The 22,427-nt window shown below is 41.1% G+C and overlaps 2 protein-coding genes across 2 annotated transcripts in view; one reads left to right on the top strand and one right to left on the bottom strand.

Moving 5' to 3' along the window:
• Positions 1-264: 264 nt before the first annotated feature.
• Slc19a2 (solute carrier family 19 member 2) overlaps positions 265-22,427 on the top strand; it is a 30,132-nt gene continuing 7,969 nt past the window's right edge. Inside the window, exons 1-2 of the mRNA XM_005319830.5 lie at positions 265-632; positions 13,299-13,901. Of these exons, the coding sequence (XP_005319887.2) occupies positions 429-632; positions 13,299-13,901 (807 nt within the window). The 5' untranslated portion in view covers positions 265-428. The remainder of the gene's footprint in view (positions 633-13,298; positions 13,902-22,427) is intronic.
• LOC120887589 (uncharacterized) overlaps positions 3,497-22,427 on the bottom strand; it is a 34,997-nt gene continuing 16,066 nt past the window's right edge. The window contains exons 3-4 of the mRNA XM_078022279.1: positions 9,148-9,304; positions 3,497-5,776 (exon numbers count right to left, since the gene is read on the bottom strand). Coding sequence (XP_077878405.1) covers positions 5,648-5,776; positions 9,148-9,304 — 286 coding nt within the window. The 3' untranslated portion in view covers positions 3,497-5,647. The remainder of the gene's footprint in view (positions 5,777-9,147; positions 9,305-22,427) is intronic.

Below are 22,427 nucleotides of genomic sequence, written 5' to 3'. Positions count from 1 at the left end.
GGGACGGTGACAAATTGTGAGGGAGGTCACTCGCACCGCCTGCCGACACTGAGGCACAGGGGACGCCGAGCGGGAACTGAGCGGCCGGCAGCGCTGCCCGTTTCGCGAGCCCGCGGCCAGCCCCCTTGACGTCAGCGTCTGGCGAGGCGCCGCCGCCGACCAATCGGGGTGAAGCTGAGTGCCGGGCGCCTACCGTGATTGGCCCCGACCTGGAGGCGGCGGCGAGGGGGCGGGCGGTGGAGCCGGGCGGCCGGGAGGCTCTTCAGGACACGTGAGGGAGGCTAGGCTCCGCCCTGCGGCCGCCGGCCCGGAGCGGCTGGCCCTGCGGAGAAGAGGTGTCACTAAAGGTTGTAGGTGTCGCCACCTGGAACTCCCTCCAGTTGGCGGAGCAGAAGGAAGGGGCCGGGCCGGTCCCCTCCCCTTCCCGAATGGATGTGCCCGGCCCGGTGTCCCGGCGGGCGGCGGCGGCGGCGGCCACCATGCTCCTGCGCACAGCGCGGGTCCCTCGCGAGTGCTGGTTCTTGCCCACCGCGCTGCTCTGCGCGTACGGCTTCTTCGCCAGCCTGCGGCCCTCCGAGCCCTTCCTCACGCCCTACCTGCTGGGGCCCGACAAGAACCTGACGGAGCGGGAGGTAGGCGGGCGCGTGGCGGGCGCGAGGCGGGCGCGGGGCCGTCCCGGTCGCGGCTCCGGCGCTGTCCCGGGGCAGACGACCTGGGCCCTGCCCCTCCTCCTCTGGGTTTCCCTTCGCCCTCCGGAGTCAGAGCGAGCCCAGCCGGCGGCGGCGTGCCGCTGGCCAGTGAGGGTGGCGCAGCGGTGCGGCTTGGAGACTCTGCCCCAACTGGCCCGGCAGCCCTGCTGCGGGCTGGGACCCGGGTTTGACCGAGAGAACGCAGCAGGCTGTACTTTGGGCAAGGTGGGGGTCCGGTGAATACCCGAGGGCTGAGAGTAGGCAGCCACGGCTTTCCGAAAGGGTCTCCCTTGACCTTCCCAGCCCCTCCTTTGTTTACCGCTGATAGGATGGATGTGCACAAATAACGACAGTACAGGACAAGAATCCATCATTTTAATTTGTCGTATTTTCAGTTAGGTGTGTTTGTATCCAAAGATAGCCCTCCCCCCTTAAGTCCCATCTCCTGGGATAAAAGGAGATGGCATCACGTAAATTGGCACTTATAGTTCTTTCCTGCATTGTGAATTATTGCTTCAGATGTTAGTTTTGCTCTTCAGCTGTAGGTGAGGTGTTTGAAGGCTCTGTACCTGCTGTGATGCTCAGGGTAATTGAGAGCACATAATCCATGGTCAAGAACTTCTTGCTGGTTGATTACCCCCAGATAAGGATTTCAGAAGTGCATAATGTACTTTTTAAAAATATTTTTTTAGTTGTATATGTACACAATACCTTTATTTACTTATTTTTATGTAGTGCTGAGGATCAAACCCAGTGCTTCATACGTGCTAGGCAAGCGCTCTACTACTGACTACAAACCCAGCCAATCATAATGTATTTTAATGATGTGGTTAACTCTTAAAGTGCATCATCAGTTCCAGTATTTGGGTTTTGCATTAAGACGTATAAGATGAAAATAAGTTAAACCCAAAGTGCTACCACAGGGTCAAAATAAAGCAGATTGAACATCCTTTTCCTTGAATGCTGCAAAAGGTGTAAGCTGAGGTCTGGTGTTCTTTACCCTCCTATCAGTTGAGTGGTGGCTGGTTAGTTGTTCTTTTTTTTTTCTATCTCCCTTTCCTCCCACCCTGCCTCCCTGCTTCAGTTGCTATAAAATATTCATCTGATTTAAACCATACTCACCTCTTTTGAGTAGCAATTCAGTTACTTAGCATAACAGGTCAGAGCAAGAGGTGGCACTACAGGAGTCATTTGCTGACTGGCAGGATATAATTACTCATAGTCCAGTTTGTTGTTCCAGTGTGTCTTTTTTCCCAAGGGCACTTGAGAGAGAATTGAATCAGTGTTGAAATCCTGGATTCATTTAAGTGTCTGACATTGTTTCACCCCAGTGAGTGTAGAGATGACTTTTGCCCAACTCTACATCATCTGTTTCTCAGTCTTGTGGATATCCACACAAGGAACTGTAACAGTTATTCATCACCCATTTTAACTTTTTAAAATTTTATTTTTTTACTTGTAAATGGACACCATATTTTTATTTTTAATTGTTTATTTTTTTTATGTGGTGCTGGCACCCGAACCCAGGGCCTCACACATGTGAGGCCAGTGCTCTACTACTGAGCTACAACCCTACCCCCCATTTGAATTTTGATACTGGTTAAAATCAACAATAAAGTGGAAAGGACCATCTCTTATGAACAGAATGAATTTACAAAATTACTGCACCAACCTGAGAAGGTATGATTCTGGAGACCCCAAACAGCCACTGAATCTGAGGCATGGCCACTGAGGCAGAAGTAATTCTGCTTATGAGCAGCTGACAATTAAAGTTTCATATGAACTGCCATGTGATATGCAGTTTGTGTACCTTGCCGGAGAGAGAAGCACGTAGGGAAGGAACATGCCCCCAATGTTGATATTTGAAAGCTGATCTGTTTTGTCATGTGTTATGTGCTGTCATTATTCTGTGCTCTATCTTATCAGGAAGTTTTCTAGGGTGAACCAAATATGTTCAAGGGCATAGAAATGAAGCAGGGGTGAAAGATCCACTAAATATTTATTGCTTGTATAATAGAAACATAAGCATGCTTCTGTTATTGCATATTAGATGGGGAGGAAGGCAGGGTTTGAAAAGGAATCTAGTGATCTGGGAAGAAGGGTCCTCTGATTCTGAGGAACCTGGATTCAGAGCTGATTGTGTTGGTTATTGCAGTATGGCTCTGCTTACCCTGTGGCAAATCCCTTGATTTTTCAGATAATTAGTAACTAAAAGAGTGCTTGCTCTTAGCAATGGACAGTTAAATAAAAAATAGCACATAATTTATAAGTAAATACCAAATCACATTCAGTGACATATGTACTGAAGTTTGTGTTTCCCCAGAAGACTTCTGAAGGACCTGAACGGGTCATCTTAAGTAGAGCTACTATGACTGAAGTCCAAAAGATAGAATTTCCTCTATCTTTCCACTCTCCGAGGATTCCCCCCCCCCTTAAATTTTAGGAATAGCATAAACTTTAAAATAGTTACCACTTCATAAGTTTTAAGCAGGTTAAATTTTGACTGTGTTCTTATACTTTCAATAGAATAGTCCTTTTTTTTCTAAAAACTTTATTAACCTTATCTCTTTGTGGTATGTGGTTTGAAAGGCATTTTCTGTTTTTGATTTTTTAATCATTGTGCATATTCTTCCTGATATTCAGAGCCTACCTCCTTGATAGCATTATCTCCCACTACCTCCTTTTCCCTCTCCCCACTTCCACATAGCCAGGCTTCATTCATACTGATCTTATAGTCATAGGTCCAGCATATCCACAGACTACCATCTGTCGCGACCCCTCGCCAGCAAGGGAAACACGACACAGGATTCTTCTTTCAGCAGTTTATTCAGGACCCTTGAAGCATGATAAGAAAACAGGAAAGAGCGCGAGCGGTCGGTCTGCCCTGGCTTAAGTACCCAGCCCCACCAATGAAGTAGCACCACGACGTGGAAAAGTCTAATAGGTACAGTGCAGCGGAAGCAGGCCAGAGCCCAGCCCCACAGCCTTACAAGGAGTTGTTTACCTCTAACGACTCTAACTGCTAAAGAAGCAGAAGCAGGAAACCAGCGCCATTTTCAGAGTGCGGTCGCCAGCTCCCAACAGTTCCCCCTTTTCTAATTACAAGCAACAGGTAAAAGTAGAGGTCCTATCTCCATTGTGCAAAAGTGGCCGTAAATAATGGCACACTCCTGAGGGGCGCCTTCCCCAGGCGAGTCACCATTCCGACCGATGCCTTTTTCATGGAGGTGGGGCGTCGACATCAAACCCACATGCAATAGGACATGCTTTTCTTGGGACTCAAACCTAGAGCTCCCAAGTGCAGTGCCTTGCCTCGCATCCTGTGCTGTGTCGATCACTTGAGCATGGTGAGCCATGCTTGAGGGGATTGTCCTGCCTCCAAAGCAGCAAAGGCTTGTATGAGCATAAGATTCCGCACCCGCTGCCGCCTGCGCATACAAACCAGACACCACAGGTACAATACAATGGCAAGTACCAGGACCACAGCCAGTGCACCCATGCCTGCCCATTGTTTTGAAAAACTAAAAAATTTAGATAACCATGAGATTACATCTTTCATGGGAGCGATTTGGACACGCGTATTATTCACTCTAACAATTTCTTGTCTCAACAGCATAGTCAGGTTATCAAACTCTGCTGACCACACCCCTGTAAGCATAGCTCCCAGTTTTCTAGACAAATTAGCGGCCCTAGTCAAGTTATTGAAAGCTAAGGGAGTAATGCATAGTCCATCCATGGGCAGTAAATACCCATGAGTGAGCACTTGACTCAAAATGTCCACTTGGTCTTGTAGTAGATCTACCTGCTGGTTTAGAAGCACAATGCCACGATGTAGATGTTGATTCATCATAGTCTGAGTCTCCATGGCTGTTGCAGCAGTACCTGCAAGCTTGTTCACAGCATCTGCAGTAAGCACAGCAGTAGCGAGAGCCGCGGCGGCAGTGGCCGTCGCAACAGCAGAAGCTGCAACGGCCGCCACAATGGCTGCAGTTATACCAAGGTCTCTTTTGTTTCTTTGCAATAATACAGGCAAATTATCATCATCAATAGACACAGGTAAAGGCAAGTAGGAGGGCACACGTACTACCACAACAGAGTCCTCCAAAGAGGCATTCCAGCATTGTACAAGTCTACACGTCTGGTTAGAACAATTAAGTAAAGGAGATGAATAATTGAACATCAATAACATGAATGGGGGCCATACACACACAGGTGTTGGTGCAAACCTAAATAGGTCACTGCAATTGACTTTCACTTGCTCTTCAAAACTGCCAGCAGAAGTATTGTAAGTGTAGTTACATTTTTGAACACTACCTCCATCAATAAATCCGAGGGCATTAAGTTGTGAGCAGGCGCCCAAACGAGTGCATAATACCCAGGAGTCAAAAGGATTCGAGAAAGCAGCTTGAGTAGGATTATTATAAGTGAAATTGAACCCTAGAAAAGTAGCATTCTTGTAGGTGGTTATTAAAGGAAAGGTAAAGGTTTTGTTAGAATTAATAAACTGAGGGGTCAGTGAGCCCTGACATCCAGTCCAAGCTGGTGAACTAGTTTTTATGGCTTTACAACGGGGCAACAATGCTGGTTGTTGAGGAATAGAAGTATTGGCTCTCAATACCTTAGTAGGAAAAACACCATTGATTACAGTAGCATTACCATTTGAGCCCTGGGAACCATCACTATCAAACCAGCCCAAAGATTGATTGGTTAACATAATACAAGGTATGGAATCAGAGTAATTAACATGTACAGAGAAACATGATGTGTCAAATAATGAAACAGTAGAAAAGTTATCAATAGCTGCTACAGTATCCATAGGCAAGGTCGGCCAGTCCATGGTAGCAGAGCCATTAGTAGTGAAGAAAGATGGAAGTACACCAGCCTGAGAAGTTACGGGAAATGGATATGGCCACGTCTTTACCACCGCCCAGAGGAGTCGTTCTGCAGTCCAGACGACCTCATGTCCGATCACCATCAGGAGAAGCATCAAGCACCTCATCTTGTTCATCTTCATTCTTCCTTCCTGACGGAGCTTGAGGAACTTTCCACACGAGGCGCTCTGGCACCCACAACGGTTCCATTCGGTTCTGTGGGAAAACACAAACAGAACCTCGTGCCCATGCCAGCACGGGATCAGGCCCATACCATTGTCCAGAAAGTACATCTTTCCACTTAACGTGCCCAAAGTTCGGGGCAGGGGGCGAACAGTGCCTAGTCGCAGCAGAGCGCCCTTGGATGTCCAGATTCAAAAAATTAATAGTGAATAGAGCCAGGGAGAGGTGCTCTTTCGGGGTGTGGCCTAAGCCAATTCCCCCTTTTTGTTTTACTAACATCTCTTTTAGAGTCTTATGAGTGCGCTCTACAATACCCTGACCTTGTGGGTTGTAGGGTAAACCATGGACAAGCTGGATACCCATATGGTTGCAAAAGGAAGAAAATTGTCGTCCAGTATACGCTGGACCATTGTCCGTCTTAGTGGTCTGTGGTAATCCCCAGGCTGCCCAGGCTTCCAAGCAATGCGTGATAACATTTCCAGCCTTTTCACCAGACAAAGCAGAAGCATGGATAATGCCAGAACAAGTATCTACAGACACATGGACATATTTAAGTTTGCCAAAGTCGGGAACATGAGTGACATCCATTTGCCATATAGTTAAAGGCCGCAAACCACGAGGATTTACGCCCACAGAAGGGGGATGATGTAAAATGATACAATTAGGACAATCCAATACAATCTGCCGAGCATCAGCACGGGAGATAGTAAAGCGCTTCTGAAGTGCTCGTGCATTAATATGAAATTTACTATGAAAGTTTCTAGCTTGATCTAAGGAGGAAACAGGGAACATCCAAGAAGGACGAGTAGCAAGATCAGCTTGGGCATTGCCAGCAGAAAGAGCACCCAGTAAACCTGTGTGGGCTTGAATATGCAAAGGGTAAAAACAGGCGGAGCGATTCCAAATCAATGTTTGAAGATGGAGAAAAAGGGAAGACATTACTCCTGATGTGTGTATGGGACCCACTGCTTCCAACACCTTTAAAGCTTGAACTACATAAACAGAATCTGAGATTAAATTAAAAGGAAATGGACATTGTTCAAATACTTTTATGACAATTTGCAGCTCCACCCATTGTGGATTGCCAGGAGCAAACTGATGTTGGATAGGAGGTTGATCATTTACTACATAGGCTCCAATACCAGTTTTAGATCCATCTGTAAAGATATTTGCAGCTCCTGGGATAGGCGTAGAAGAAGTGATTTTAGGGAAAATGATAGGATGTTCTTTAACAAATGTAATAAGAGGGTGTGAAGAATAGTGATTATCTATTTCTCCTAGAAAAGAGCATCGTAATATAGCCCAATTATCCAGGTTAGCACACAAAACTTGAATTTGTTGACACGTATAAGGGACAATCACAGACGTAGGAGGAAAACTAAAAAATTGTATACTTTGTTGTATCCCTAACATAGCTAAAGAAGCAACTGCATCAGGATAATACTCAAGGGATTTTCCAGGGGATATACGTGGATGTATCCACAACAAAGGACCATCTTGCCACAAAACTCCAGTAGGTTGCCGTACAGTGGCGAGCACACATAATTGAAGAGGCTTATCCTCTTGAAGCCTGCAAAGGCTAGCATGTTGTATAGCCTTTTCCACTTTAAGCAATGCTGACCTGGCTTCCTCAGTAAGATGTCGAGGGGAAGTAAGATCTGAATCACCTTTAAGAATTTCATACAAGGGTTTTAATTTAACATTGGGAATATGCAAGTAGCCCCTAATCCAATTTATGTCACCCAATAATTTTTGAAAATTATTTAACATATGTAAATTATCAGTCCTAAGAGTTACCTTTTGGGGTGTAATAGTTTCACAAAAGATACTAGCACCAAGATAATCAATAGAGTTTCCTGTCTGTACTTTATCAGGTGAAATAAGCAAACCCTCTAATTGTAGTAAATGTACTAAATCAGTGTAAGCCACCTCCAACATAGGGAGTAACACCTGCCTTACATTCTTTAGTACATTGCTCAAAAACAAGTTGCTTAATCAAAGGCATGGCTCTATCGGGATCACCAAAGATTTTTCCCGCAGCATCCACCATCCTAGCAACAAAGTCTGAGAAAGGTTCTGTAGGGCCCTGTATAATTTTAGTCAGATTGCCAGACACTTCTCCTCTATTTGGGAGTGACTTCCATGCACGGATACAAATGTTATTAATCTGTTCATATACTTCAGGAGGATATCCCGTTTGTTGATTGGCAAACCTGCCCTGCCCCAAAAGCATATCTTTATCCCAGGCGGGGCGTCCCGCCGCATGATTTTGGGCAGCCTGCTCTACCGCGCCCTCTAGCATAAATGCTCTCCAGTCCAAATATTTGCCTGGGGAGACACAAGCGCGCACCAGACTAGCCCAATCTGAGGGGGTCATGCAAAATCTGGTAAGCCCCTCTACTTGAGTAAGAGTGAAGGCAGCATCTACACCATAAGTGCGAATGGATTCTGCCAAGGTTTTAATTATTTTAAAATCTAAAGGCTCATGGTATCTTCCCCTATTAGCGTTCTGAAAAACCGGGTACGCTAGTCCCATGTCTGTATTAACTATTCTCCAAACTTGTGTATGAAAAGTTCTCCTAGAGCTTTGGACTCCCCCACATATGGGGGCTGTGCAACAGGCACTGCATCTTCTTCTAAATTCTCAACCTCCTCTTCAGAATTAGATTTATCAAAATTAGATTTATCCCCCTTCTCACGGTAGGCTTTCATGCTTTGTGTCTCCCTTTTTTTCTTTTTCATTTTTATCTTACGTAGTTGCTGTAACAATATATCAAGGTCCTCAGAACTCTCTGAGTCGTTTGTGTCCTTGGGTGTTTTTAGTTCTGTCAAGTCTGGATAGAGCCTTCTCCTATTTTTATTTTCAGGCTCTTTTGCCTTTTCACTACTCTTACTCTTAATATTCTCTGCCACTTCACTATGTGACCCCTCAGATTTTTCCTCATGTAGTTGTTCAAGAACGGCCTGACCCTCGCCCACAGCTTCCTGGCATTTACCGTCTGCTATACATCCTCTAACCAACTTCCAAAGTGGTATAACGCCACCCTCTAAAGTACCTTGCTCATAAGCGAAATCCAGATCTCTCCCTAATTTGTCCCAGCTAGGAATCATAAGACTCCCCGAAAAAGCAAACCAAGGAGCCGCTATATCAGCTTCTCTTAAAAACATCTGCAAAGTGCTCTGCTTTACCTTAAGTCCTTTTGAACGTAGCAACCCATCCAGGGCCAACAAAATTGGGCTTGAAGAGGTAGCGCCCATAATGTTTTCAAAGCTATAAAGAAAGTGAAAGTACAAAAGCCCCGCTCTCTCTTTATCTACAGAGGAGCGTCCCGTTCTATTAGTTCCCCGCTCTCTCTTTATCTACAGAGGAGTGCCCCGCTATTTTCTTGCAGATTCCCACTTACCTGGGAAACTTTACCGGTGTACCACCCTGGCTGCTGAAAGTTCTGAATCCCGGGTTCGAGGAATATTCTTCCCCATACGGGCCACCAATTGTTGCGACCCCTCGCCAGCAAGGGAAACACGACACAGGATTCTTCTTTCAGCAGTTTATTCAGGACCCTTGAAGCATGATAAGAAAACAGGAAAGAGCGCGAGCGGTCGGTCTGCCCTGGCTTAAGTACCCAGCCCCGCCGATGAACTAGCACCACGTGGAAAAGTCTAATAGGTACAGCGCAGCGGAAGCAGGCCAGAGCCTAGCCCCACAGCCTTACAAGGAGTTGTTTACCTCTAACAACTCTAACTGCTAAAGAAGCAGAAGCAGGAAACCAGCGCCATTTTCAGGGTGCGGTCGCCAGCTCCCAACAACCATCCATTGACCTGTATTCCAACATGATCTCTGGAATAATCTTCCCATATATATCTGTTGATATCTTTTTGTAGCTTCTTTTTCATCCTTCAACATCCCCCTCAAAGCCATTTCCATCATAAATACTGTTTATATGTATGCATATTCCTCACCAGGTTCAGAACTCCTGGAGAGAGCATTTTACTTTTTTTTTTTTTTATTACCTCTAAATAGATTGAGAACAGTGTTGGCTAACAGGTGTTTATTAAATAGTTTAATTGAAACTTGATTCTAAAATAGAGTCTATATTGTTTTCCCTTAACTTTTTATATCTCAAAAGAAAGCACAAACTCTGATCCAAAGTTGCAAAAGATACTTTGAATAGAATAAAATCAATTCCCTTTGATCACATGGCATATTTTACCTGAGGTGAGAAGATGGGGCATAGACAATAAAGGTTTTTAATTTGTACAATTTTGCCTGTAGGAAGTTCCCCTTCAAGATTCAAAGTATTTATCCAAGAAGTGTTTTCTGGTGTAATAACTTCTGATGGTGTCATTGAAGAGAAAGAAAGGATAATCTCCTTTGGGAACCCAGTGGCTAAGCTCTGGAAACTGTCTGCAGTATTACAGTCTTTTATCTTGACAAATGTTCTATAAAAATACCTCAAGGGCTGATAGCAGCTTGGAAGGCTGAGGCTGGAGGATGTGTATTCAAAGCCAGCTTCAACAACTTAGTGAGGCCCTAAGCAATTTCATGAAATCCTGTCTCTAAATAAAATATTTTAAAAGGCTGGGGATGTGGTTCAGTGGTTAAGTGCCCCTGGGTTCAATACCCAGTACTGGGAGGGGACCCCTCAACTCCCAAAACCCCACTTCCATATAGATTGAAAAAGCACTTGCAGGCCTCAAGTACCCTAGGAGGCTCTGAGATCAATAATAGTTTTCTGACTGAAGAAACCAGGGGTTTCAGTGTGGTAGATTCAGAATATCTGGTTCTGAATGTCTGGTTTAGATCTTCCTTCTTCCAGTCCTCACTGTGTTGCCTGTGGATAGTTCACCTAACCTCTCTCTAAGACCAAGTTTCCTTGACTACCAAATATGGATGGTGAAAGCATTTACCCTGCAGTGCTGTTGTTTGGATCAGTTGGGGCTATTTTAGGTGAAGTGCATAGCAGGGTGTATAGTGTATCAGTGGGGACTCACTGTTAGAAATCTGGTGTTAGTGTAAGAGAGCCATTCACCAGGGATAGATGTCTCTAATAGGAGAAATGCAGGCCTATTAATTACAGTAGGCTAAAGACAACCCATCACCCACCCCTCTATGTTTTAGTTGGCATTCATTAAAAGAATAGGACTTTTATAATGAAACTTGACAGTTAATTATTTAGGGAAAACCATTATTAAAAGTTATATAATATGTCAAAGCACAATTACTGGAAGTGAAGAGGTCAATCAGTGTCCTAAAACAAAAGATGGAGTAAGGGAGCAATAGGAACTGTTTTTAATTTACTTTTTATTAACCTGCAATAATTATACATATTAATGAGGTACAATGCAGAAAAAATGTGCACATCATGCACCAATCAAACAGGGTGGTTTGCATTTCCCTCTCTTTACCATTTCTTCATATTTGGAGCCTTTGCCCACCACACTACTCCTTATTCATAAAAAGTGTGCTTGGTTATTATCCCACTGTGGTGTGGAAAGCCAGAACTTCTTCCTTCTGTGTTTTGGTACCTGTTATCCAGCCTCTTTTTATTCATCTTTCCCTCATCCTTCCCAGCATGTAACAATCTCTATTCTATATTCTTTGCACAGTTCCTGATACACAGTGGTTCAACTTAGGATTTTTTTTTTTTTTACTTTGTGATGGTACAAAAGCAATATACATTCATTTGATATCATACTCCACGTTTTTCATTTTGATCTTTTCGTGGGCTTAGCAATACATGGTGCCTTGCTCTCTAGTGATGCTGGTGGTAAATACAGCTCCCAGCTAGCCAGACAGTCACAAGGGAAAGGGGCCAATGCTGCATGTTGCTAGATGCTGCTGCTTGGTAGACTAGGTGTGCTGAGTGACTTGTACTTTCAAGTTAGAATGAGTTCATCAGAACCTAAGCCATCATAGAGGAGCACCTCTAATTACACAGCAAGTAGTAGAATTGTAATTCCAGCTGGAGCATTCTAGTTTCATGCTTGCTTTTATTTTAAATTATATTGCCATTTAAAATATGCATTAAAAAGAAAATAGCAGTAAGTTCTTGTGTACTATTCGCAGAAGGGTGATTAGCTAGAAGAAATGATTTTGAATGTTCCCATCATAATGAAATGATAAAACTTTGAGGTGATGGATAATCTAAGTATCCTGAATTGATCATTATACAGTGTGTACATTTACTGATACAACACACTGTATCCTATAAGTATGTACAATTATCTTTCAAGGAAAAAATTTAATTTTTAAAATTTGAAAAGATAGAAAAAACTACAATCTTCTTCCAAATTACAAATAAGTAAAAAAAAGACAAAAACTTGCCTATAATCCTACTATCCTGAGAGAATTGTTCTGTCAAGATGCTAGGACTGTTCATTCTCTCTACCTATTCCTTTGCTCTAAAAATTAAAATTAGAAAGATATAATTAGAGAGTAGGATCAAAGCTCCCTTGTCCTGTACTTCTTCTGAAACATTAAAGGAGCCTAGTATCTTTTTTTAAAAAAAATCAAGTAGATAGTTTGTTTTGAGGCACTTTACCATTGAGCCATATCCCCAGACCCTCCTTTTTAAAAATACTTATTTTTTAGTTGTAGTTGGACACAGCACCTCTATCTATCTATCTATCTATTTAATGTGGTGCTGAGGATCAAGCCCAGGGCTTCACATGTACTAGGTGAGTGTCTACCGCTGAGCCACAATCCCAGCCCACTCCCAGCCCTTTTTATTTTTATTTTGAGACAGGTCTTCATTAAGTTGCTGAGGCTGGCTTTGAATTTTCATTCCTCCTGACTTAGCTTCCTGGAATCACTGGGATTACAGGCATGCACCACCATGCCCAACCCAGAGCCCCATATCTTTTAAGCATGCTGGCTGTTAGAGTATAAAGATGAATGTTGGGTCTCATGTTAAAGAACCTACAAGACAGTAGTTCTAGGAAGTTTTTTTTAAAAAAATCTTGAAACCCCAAATATTTAAAGCTTCTTGAGAGGTATACAGCCATGGCTATGAACCAGTGTTATGAGTTAAATAGGGACACTGATATGAGATGGTATCAAGAGAGCTTTGAATATCAACTTCAGCAGTCTTCCTGGATAAGGAAGCCTGAAGAGCCTTGATGAAAGGGAAAGATTTTATTAAGAAAAAGATGACAGGGCTGGGGATGTGGCTCAAGCGGTAGCACGCTCGCCTGGCATGCGTGCGGCCCGGGTTTGATCCTCAGCACCACATATAAACAAAGATGTTGTGTCCGCCGATAACTGAAAAATAAATACTAAAAAAATTCTCTCTCTCTCTCTCTCTCTCTCTCTCTCTCTCTCTCTCTCTAAAAAAATAAAGTACAATAAACTGATTAATATATGTTTTTTTTAAAGAAAGAAAAAGATGACAGAGTAGAGATGGGGAAGGATATTTTGAACAGATATCTGAATTGTTATTGCCAAGGTTTCTTTGGTTGTTAATAATGTGGTATTTGAAGCATTGGTAGGTGTTTTATAAAAATAAGTTCTTTTAGTATTTCAATCACTAAGAGATTTTTATTCTCTCTTTACCAGGTCTTCAATGAAATTTATCCAGTTTGGACATACTCTTACCTGGTGCTGCTGTTTCCTGTGTTCCTTGCTACAGATTACCTCCGTTATAAACCTGTTGTTCTACTACAGGGACTCAGCCTTATTGTTACATGGTTCATGCTGCTCTATGCCCAGGGACTGCTGGCCGTTCAGTTCTTAGAATTCTTCTATGGCATCGCCACAGCCACAGAAATTGCCTATTACTCTTATATCTACAGTGTAGTGGACCTAGGAATGTACCAGAAAGTCACAAGTTACTGCCGAAGTGCCACCTTGGTGGGCTTCACAGTGGGCTCTGTCCTAGGGCAGATCCTTGTCTCAGTAGCAGGCTGGTCCCTATTCAGCTTGAATGTCATCTCTCTTACTTGTGTTTCCGTGGCTTTTGCTGTGGCCTGGTTCCTGCCCATGCCACAGAAGAGCCTCTTCTTTCACCACATTCCTTCTACCTGCCAGAGAGTAAATGGCATCAAGGTACAAAATGGTGGCATTATTTCTAACACGCCAGCTTCTAACCACCTTCCTGGGTGGGAGGACATGGAATCCAAAATCCCTCTAAATTTGGAGGAGCCTCCGCATGAGGAACTGGTAAGCTCACCCTTAAATGTTTTGTAGTTGCTGTTTTTTGAGAGCTGACTAATGGTGATAAGACAGATGGGAAACCCCCTCTTGCTAGATCTTGTTTTTGGATTTAAGTTTTGTCATGAGTGGGTTCGTTGATTCATTCGTTCATTAATTCAAGATACCATTGATTTATATTAAGAATGACAAATGTTCCCCTGGAGTGCCTGACCTCCAAAATTGAACTGACATAACATTGTATTACATGGCAGAAATGTCTTAGATGCCAGGGGCTATGTCTACTTCATCTTTCTGTCCCCAGTGTTTGATAAAGTATATAAAGCTAGCGCTCAGAAAAATCTGGCTAACAGATTAAATGATTCTGATAAATGTTCTATATCTACTTCCAGTTTCCAAATTGAAGCCCACAGTCTTTAAAGATAGAAAGTTGTTTTCCTTTTCTATGCTAAAGTATGTTACTTATTTTTCAAATGACACTTTGCCAAAGTGGGATAGTAATGAATAATGCAAAGAAAGAGAACAATTAAGATAATGGGAGATGCTAGAGGGAGGCTGCATTCTGTGTCACTCTGGAACCTGGGATTCAAGTAGTGGAAATACTGTTTTTCTGTGAGCAATTAGAGGACCCCCGACAGCTGCTTCACGCGGGAATCTCGGCCGCTGTGCTACACAGGTCTCCAGGCTTCATTGCGTGGCCTCAGCAGACTCCTGACCATCGGCTACACAAGTCCTCCAGTTGCTAGAGTAGGACCACTGGCATTAGCACTTACGAAGGACTCCAGGCTGCTGCTCCCACACAGAAAACCCTGCTGCAGCTCACGCATAGGAACTCTGGCTGCCCATTTTGAATGGACCCCCACCTACCAACAAGGGGCTTCTTTGGTTGCCTCCATCTTTAGTCACTGAAACCACTGCCACGGTCCCCTACACATAGTAGCCTGCACCTGGGAATGCTGCACTGATTCGGTGACAGCCACCAGCCACAATACTGCATGCCAGAGAGCTGCATCTCTGAACATTACACTCAAGGCCACTGCCTGGCCCCACCCAATCCCATACCCCATTGCTGAAAGTGGATGCCTCCATCTTGAGACACCTTTGTTGCCACACACTTTAGTTGGAGCCACTTCTAGCTTGGAACACTGCTGGGGATTAGAAATAATATCAAGGTACCGAAAGTCCCCAACTCACCCCACTCCCTGGCAGCCACTAACCCAGCACAGTGCTTGTAGCTATACAACCAGTCTGTAGTTTGTAAAACCTGGTCCTGAACTGCCCAATATAAAACAGCTTTCTGCTGCAGGTGCACAGCCCCCAGAGCACAGCCCACAAGACCTCTGGAAAGAAAGGTTCCTGATTGGGAAGTAGAAAGTGGTGTGTGAGATTCAGTTTAGAGACCAAATTAGAGACCAGGAATTGTATGGTCTATAGGTAATATAAGAAGATAAGACCAGGAGCCCACATCACACGAGTGGGCCCCAAAGGAGATCTTTGGGGTGCAGTATCCCACCTCCAGGAACCATGCCCCCAAGACCAATCCTCTCACCCTAATGACCTTCACCATCCTGAGGGTGGAGATGCCAGCAAACAACAGACAACCCACCTATTAGATGAGAAGGGAAGCAGAAAAGATACTGATCTCCAACAAAAACAATCCTTGTCTTTTCCTTCGAGATTTTTTTTTCTCCTGTCCTCATATCCCCAACATTTGTGAAACCAAGTACTTTTCAATAATTAGGCTACTGAGGACTGGGATACTTGAATAGAATATTACAGTGGTATTGTATCTTCTTTTATCTCCTATTTTTACTGTTTTATTTTTTTTACTTTTCTTAATATTTATATTTGGTTTTTGTACTTTACTGTCTTCCCACATAGTTGTATTTCAAAAATCACTTTTTCTCTTTTTTCCATCTACTAACCAACTTCTTAGATTCCTCTTTCATGCTTCCTAAGATCTAATAACTCTATATTTTCACCACCTACCCCTTCAGCATCTCATCCTACACCTCACCCCAGTTCATTGTCCACCATCAGAAATTGTAGACCCTTCTTGCAAATCATTTATATTGTAGATAATAATTGAATTTACCATTTCTGTATATTGACACAAACTGTTAATGTCTTAACAGCAGCTCTTTGTTTTAAGGTTGTATATTGTTTTATTGGAATCTGTTCACATTATTCTCCCCCTTAAAGGAGAGGTATTGGAAACCTGCAGGGACACTATAAGTCTATAGGGTAACACCTTGGATCCACAGTGCTAGAAGGGAAGACACACAAACAACATGAAAAAACAAGGGAAGAAGGTGCCCCCAACAAACCAAGATGAATCCATGGCCAACACAACAGAAGAAAGGATAGAGAAGGTGTTCAGGATGTACATAATTAAAATGTTCTGTAAACTAAAGGATGATACAAGAGAGCAATTACAGGCAGCAAAAGATCATTTCCATAAAGAGCTACATAAGCAAATATGGGAAGCAAAAGATTACTTCAGTAGGGAGTAGAGGTTCTGAAAAAAAGCCAAACAGAAATCCTTGAAATGAAAGAAACAACCAAATTAAAAGCTTAATAGAAAGCATCACCAACAGACTAGAACCCTTGGAAGACATGACCTCAGACAATGAAGACAAAATATATAATCTTGAATGTTGACAGTGAAGATGAAAAGAAACTGTGAGCAGAACATTTGAGAATTATGGGATAACATAAAAAGACCAAATTTAAGAATTATGGGGCTAGAGGAAGGCATAGAGTTCCAAACCAAAGGAATGAACAACCTAGTCAATGAAATAATATCTGAAAATCTTCCAAACATGAAGAATGAATTGGAAAATAAAATACAAGAGGCTTACAGGACATCACATGTATAAAATCACAACAGATCCACATCCAGGTGCATTATAATGAAAATGCTTAGCATACAGGAAAATGAGAGAATTTTAAAAGCCACAAGAGAAAGGAATCAGTTAGGATATCTGCAGTTTTTTCAACCAGACCCTGAAAACTAGAAGATCCTGGAACAACATATACCAAGTTCTGGAAGAAAATGGGTGCCAACCAAGAATCTTATGTCCAACAAAATTAAGCTTTAGATTTGATGATGAAATAAAAACCTCCCATGATAAACAAAAGTTAATTTTCTAGTTAGAACTAGAAAGCCTGTACTACAGAAAATCCTCTGTAAAATATTCTATGAGGAGGAAAAGAAAAACAACAATGAAAATTAGCAAAGGGAATTATTTCACTAAAGGAGATACTAATCAAAAGAGAAACCAAGTCAAGTTAAATATCAAAAATAAACAAATATAACCAGCAATACAAATCATGTCTCAATAATAACCCTGAATGTTAATGGCCTGAACTCACCAATCAAAAGACATAGACTGGCAGGTTGGATTTTTAAAAAGATCTAACAATATGCTGCCATCAAGAGATTCATAGGAAAAGATATCCACAGACTGAAGGTGAAAGGTTGGGAAAAATCATACCACTCACATGAACTGTGGAAGCAAGCAGGGGTTTATATCATATCAAATAAAGTAGACTTCAAGCCAAAGTTAATCAAAAGGGATAAAGAGGGACTCTACATATTGCTCAAGGGAACCATACACCAACAAGACATAACAATTATATATGCCCCAAACAATGGAGCATCTATGTTCTTCAAACAAATTCTTCTTAAGTTCAAGAGTCTAATAGACCACAATACAATCATTTTGGGTGACTTTAACACACCTCTTTCACCATTGGATAGATCTTCCAAACAAAAACTAAACAAAGAAACTATAGAACTCAATAACAATGAATAACAAACTTAAGAGACACATATGGAATATTTCATCCATCAACGAGTGAATACTCTTTCTTCTCAGCAGCACGTGGATCTAAAATAGACCCTATATTATACCACAAAGCAATTCTTAGCAAATACAAAAAGTAGAGATACTACCCTGCATTCTAATCATATTATAATGGAATAAGAAATCAATGACAAAATAAAAAATAGAAGCTACTTCAACACCTGGAGAATAAATAATATGCTATTGAATGAATAATGGGTTGCCAAAGACATCAAAGAGGAGATTAAAACATTCTTAGAGGTAAATGAGAACACGGATATAACATATTGAAATCTCTGGGATACTATGAAGGCAGTACTAAGAGGAAAGTTCATTGCATTGAGTTCACTCCTTAAAAGAAGAAAAAATCAACAAATAAATGACCTAACATTACATCTCAAAGCCCTTGAAAAAGAACATCAAATCAACACCCATAGCAGTAGAAGACAGGAAATACTTAATATCAGAGTTGAAATCAATGAAATTGAAACTAAGGAAATAACTGAAAAAAATTGACAAAACAAAAAGTTGGTTCTTTGAAAAACTAAATAAAATTGATAAACCCTTAGCGATGCTAACAAAGAGAAGGCGATAGAAAACTCAAATTACTAACATTCGTGATTATAAAGGAAGTATCATGACAACACTACAGATATACAGAAGATAATTAGAAATTATTTTGAAAATTTTACTCCAATAAAATAGAAAATATCAAAGGCATCAGTAAATTTCTAGAGTCATATGATTTGCCCAAATTGCATCAGGATGATATTTACAAGTCAAACAGATAATTTCAAGCAAGAAGATGCCATCAGAAGCCTACTAAACACAAAAAGCCCAGGACTAGATGGATACACAAGTCCTTCAAAGAACCAGTACTCCTCAAATTATCTCATGAAATAGAAAAAGAGGGAACATTTCCAAACTCATTCTATGAGGCCAGTATCACCCTAATTCCAAAACTAGACAAAGACACATCAAAGAAAGAAAACTTCAGACCAATATCTCTAATGAACATAAATGTAAAAATTCTCAATAAAATTTTGGCAAATTGAATACAAAAACATATTGAAAAGATTGTGCACCATGATCAAGTGGGATTCATCCCAGGGATGCAAGGTTGGTTCAACATACGGAAATCAATAAATGTAATTCATCACATCAAAAGACTTAAAGATAAGAATCATATGATCATCTCAATAGATGCAAAAAAAAGCATTCTGCAAAATACAGCATGCTTCATGTTCAAAACACTATAAAAACTAGGGATAACAGGAACATATCTCAACATTGTAAAAGCTATCTATGCTAAGCCCCAGGCCAACATCATTCTAAATGAAGAAAAATTGAAAGCATTCCCTCTAAAAACTGGAACAAGACAGGGATGCCCTCTTTCACCTCTTCTATTTAACATAGTTCTTGAAACTAGCATTTCTGTTCATCAGAGACAAATCCTTTGAAAAGGAAATTAGGAAAACTACCCCATTTACAATAGCTTCAACAAAACAAACAAACAAAAAAAAAACTTGGGAATCAACAAAAGAAGTGAAAGACCTCTAAAATGAAAATCACAGAATGCTAAAGAAAGAAATTAAACAAGACCTTAAGAGATGGAAAGATCTTCCTTGTTCTTGGATAGGCGGAATTAATATTGTCAAAACGACCATACTACCAAAAGCACTATACAAATTTAATGCAATTTCAATCCCAATGACATTCCTCATAGAAATAGAAAAAGCAGTCACGAAATTCATCTGGAAAAATAAGAGACTCAGAATAGCCAAAGCAATCCTTAGCAAGAAGAGTGAAGCAGGTGGCATCATAATACCAGACCTTAAACTATACTACAGAGCAATAGGAACAAAAAATAACATGGTATTTGCACCAAAATAGACTTGTAGACCAATGGTACAGAATAGAGGACACAGAGACAAACCCACATAAATACAATTATTTTGTATTAAACAAAGGCACCAAAAACATTTTTGGAGAAAGGGTTTCTTCAACAAATTGTGCTGGGAAAACTGGAAATCCATATGCAACAAAATGAAATTAAGCCCCTATATCTCCCCATGCATAAGACTCAACTCAAAGTAGATCCAGGACCTAGGAATTAAACCAGAGACCCTGCACCTAATAGAATAAAAAGTAGGTCCAAATCTTCTTGTTGGCTTAGGCCCCCACTTCCTTAATAAGACTCCTATATAGCACAAGAAATAAAATCAAGAATCAATAAATGAGATGGGTTCAAAGTAAAAAGCTGCTTCTTAGCAAAAGAAATTTTCAGTGAGGTGAATAGAGAGCCTACACAATGGGAACAAATTTTTACCACACACATTTCAGATAGAGTCCTAATCTCTAGGATATATAAAGAACTCAGAAATCTTAACACCAAAACAATAAATAACCCAATCAATAAATGACCCAAGGAACTGAATAGACACTTCTCAGAAAATGATATAGTCAGTCAACAAATATATGAAAAAATGTTCAACATCTCTAGCAATTAGAAAAATGCAAATCAAAACTACTCTAAGGTTTCATCTCACTCCAGTCAGATGGCAGGTATTAAGAATACAAACAACAGTAAATGTTGGCAAGGATGTGGGGTGAAAGGCACACTCATACATTGCTGGTGGGACTGCAAATTGGTGCAACCAATATGGAAAGCAGTATGGAGATTCCTTGGAAAACTTAGAATGGAATCACCCTTTGACCCACTCCTCGGTTTATACCCAAAGGACTTAAAAACAGCATAATATATTAACACAGCCGCATCAATGTTTATAGCAGCACAATTCACAATAGCAAACTGTGGAGCCAGCCTAGATGCCCTTTAGTAGATGAATGGATAAAGAAACTGTGGTGTATACTCACATTGGTATATTACTCAGCATTAAAGGAGAATAAAATCATGGCATTTGCAGGTAAATGGATGGAGTTGGAGAATATTATGCTAAGTGAAGTTAAGCCAATCCCCCAAAGCCAAATGCCTAATGTTTTCTCTGATATGAAAATGCTGATCCATATGGGATGGGTTGGGGGAGCATGGGAGAAATGGAGGAACTTTAGATAGGGCAAAGGGGAGGAAGGGGAAGGGAGGAGATAGGTAGGTAGGAAAGATGATGGACGTCATTACTCCAAGTACATGTATGAAGATGTACATATACACACAAAAAATGCAATAAATACTTGAAGTGCGATTATAAAGAAAGAGAGATGACATTTAAAATAATTCATCTACTCATTCTGTCTTTCCAGGAAGATGAACTGCCTCTCCAGTTTTTTTTAACCCCCTCTATCACATTATAAACTATAAGGGGCAAGTTTCATTGCATCCACACTGAATTAGTTTTAGTTTTTCTGGGACATACTTGGAAATAAGCCTATTAACATTCCAGCTTTGCATGTGGGCTCTGGCAGACTTAATACTGAGCTCTGAAAGTTGTGTAGACTAAATGAGAATAAAGAACCACCATGAACAAAGTCTGCATTGTACCTAGAGTTTACCCAGTAGTTTAAAAAATGGTCTCATATCCTTATTGAAAATTCTCTCCTTTTCCTACCCCATTCTTCATCTCAGGTTATTAGCTGGAGTTTAGGTTATTGTCACTAGGAGCCTGAGGCACCCTCTAGAGCCTGGTTGATACTCATCATGAGACTCACCCTTGATCACTAGGGAACCTACAGCCACATTTGGCCAAAATGACCAGGGATTGAATATCGATGAAATGCTGATTCCATCAGAATTTGTTAGCTGACACTGGAAAATCAACAAAGGGTTGCTGGGGGAGGCAAGTATATATAATCATTTAATAGGTCTCATATAATAGAAACAAATAAAATAACTCTTTTTGTCTGTTCCAAATGTTTTAAAATGGATTTGGCTGACTATATATACTTACGTATAATACATAAAAAATATATTTTGTTTTTTAATTTTTGCAGTGGTTGGTCTCAAACCCAAGGCTTCTTGCAGGGTAGGCGTAAGTGTATAATTTAAATATTTACAAAACCATAATTCTAAAGATTTTATAGATATTTACAGACCAAGTTTTTTGAATGTGAATAAGAAACAGGAATGATATTTTACATAGCAACCAGTATACACACATATATTTTATGTATAACAAAAAAAATCTTTGCAACATTATACTTTATACTGATACATTCCATTCTATTTATTTTTTTTATAATTCAGGTCACTGCTCACTAAATTCATATTTTACCTACTGATGAATTGTGACCTATGGTTTAAAAAATTCTGTCCTAGACCAACTTGAAATTTCTTATAGATGTGTGAAATGACATATTTTTATATGCTGAAGAGTTGTAAAATTTGGTTAGAGTTGATTCTGAGCACAGATCCTAGAACAATCAGAGCATATTAAAAGGGACTAGATCTCATCAGCCCTCTCACTGTAGAGATAAGCATTAGAATCAGAAATTAGCAATTTATGCAGAATTGCACAGATAATGCTCCTGTAATGCTCCTGAACATAATTTAAGAGCACTCATGAGATCCACTTCTCTCTATACTTTGATCCATAAAATCTTTCACGGGGCTGACACCATTGTCAGTCTGTCAGGTTGGCTATAGTGCGATGAAAATTAGGATTCAGGTCACTTCTGTGATATCCTAGGCTCTGCTGCTGATCCCATATCAGGCTGCTGTGTTGCTTGGAAG

Source organism: Ictidomys tridecemlineatus, chromosome 10, assembly GCF_052094955.1.
Source record: "Ictidomys tridecemlineatus isolate mIctTri1 chromosome 10, mIctTri1.hap1, whole genome shotgun sequence".
In the NCBI taxonomy this organism is placed as follows: Eukaryota; Metazoa; Chordata; class Mammalia; order Rodentia; family Sciuridae; genus Ictidomys; species Ictidomys tridecemlineatus.
The sequence above is the reverse complement of the archived record's forward strand: the minus strand, read 5'-3'. Positions and strand labels throughout refer to the sequence as shown.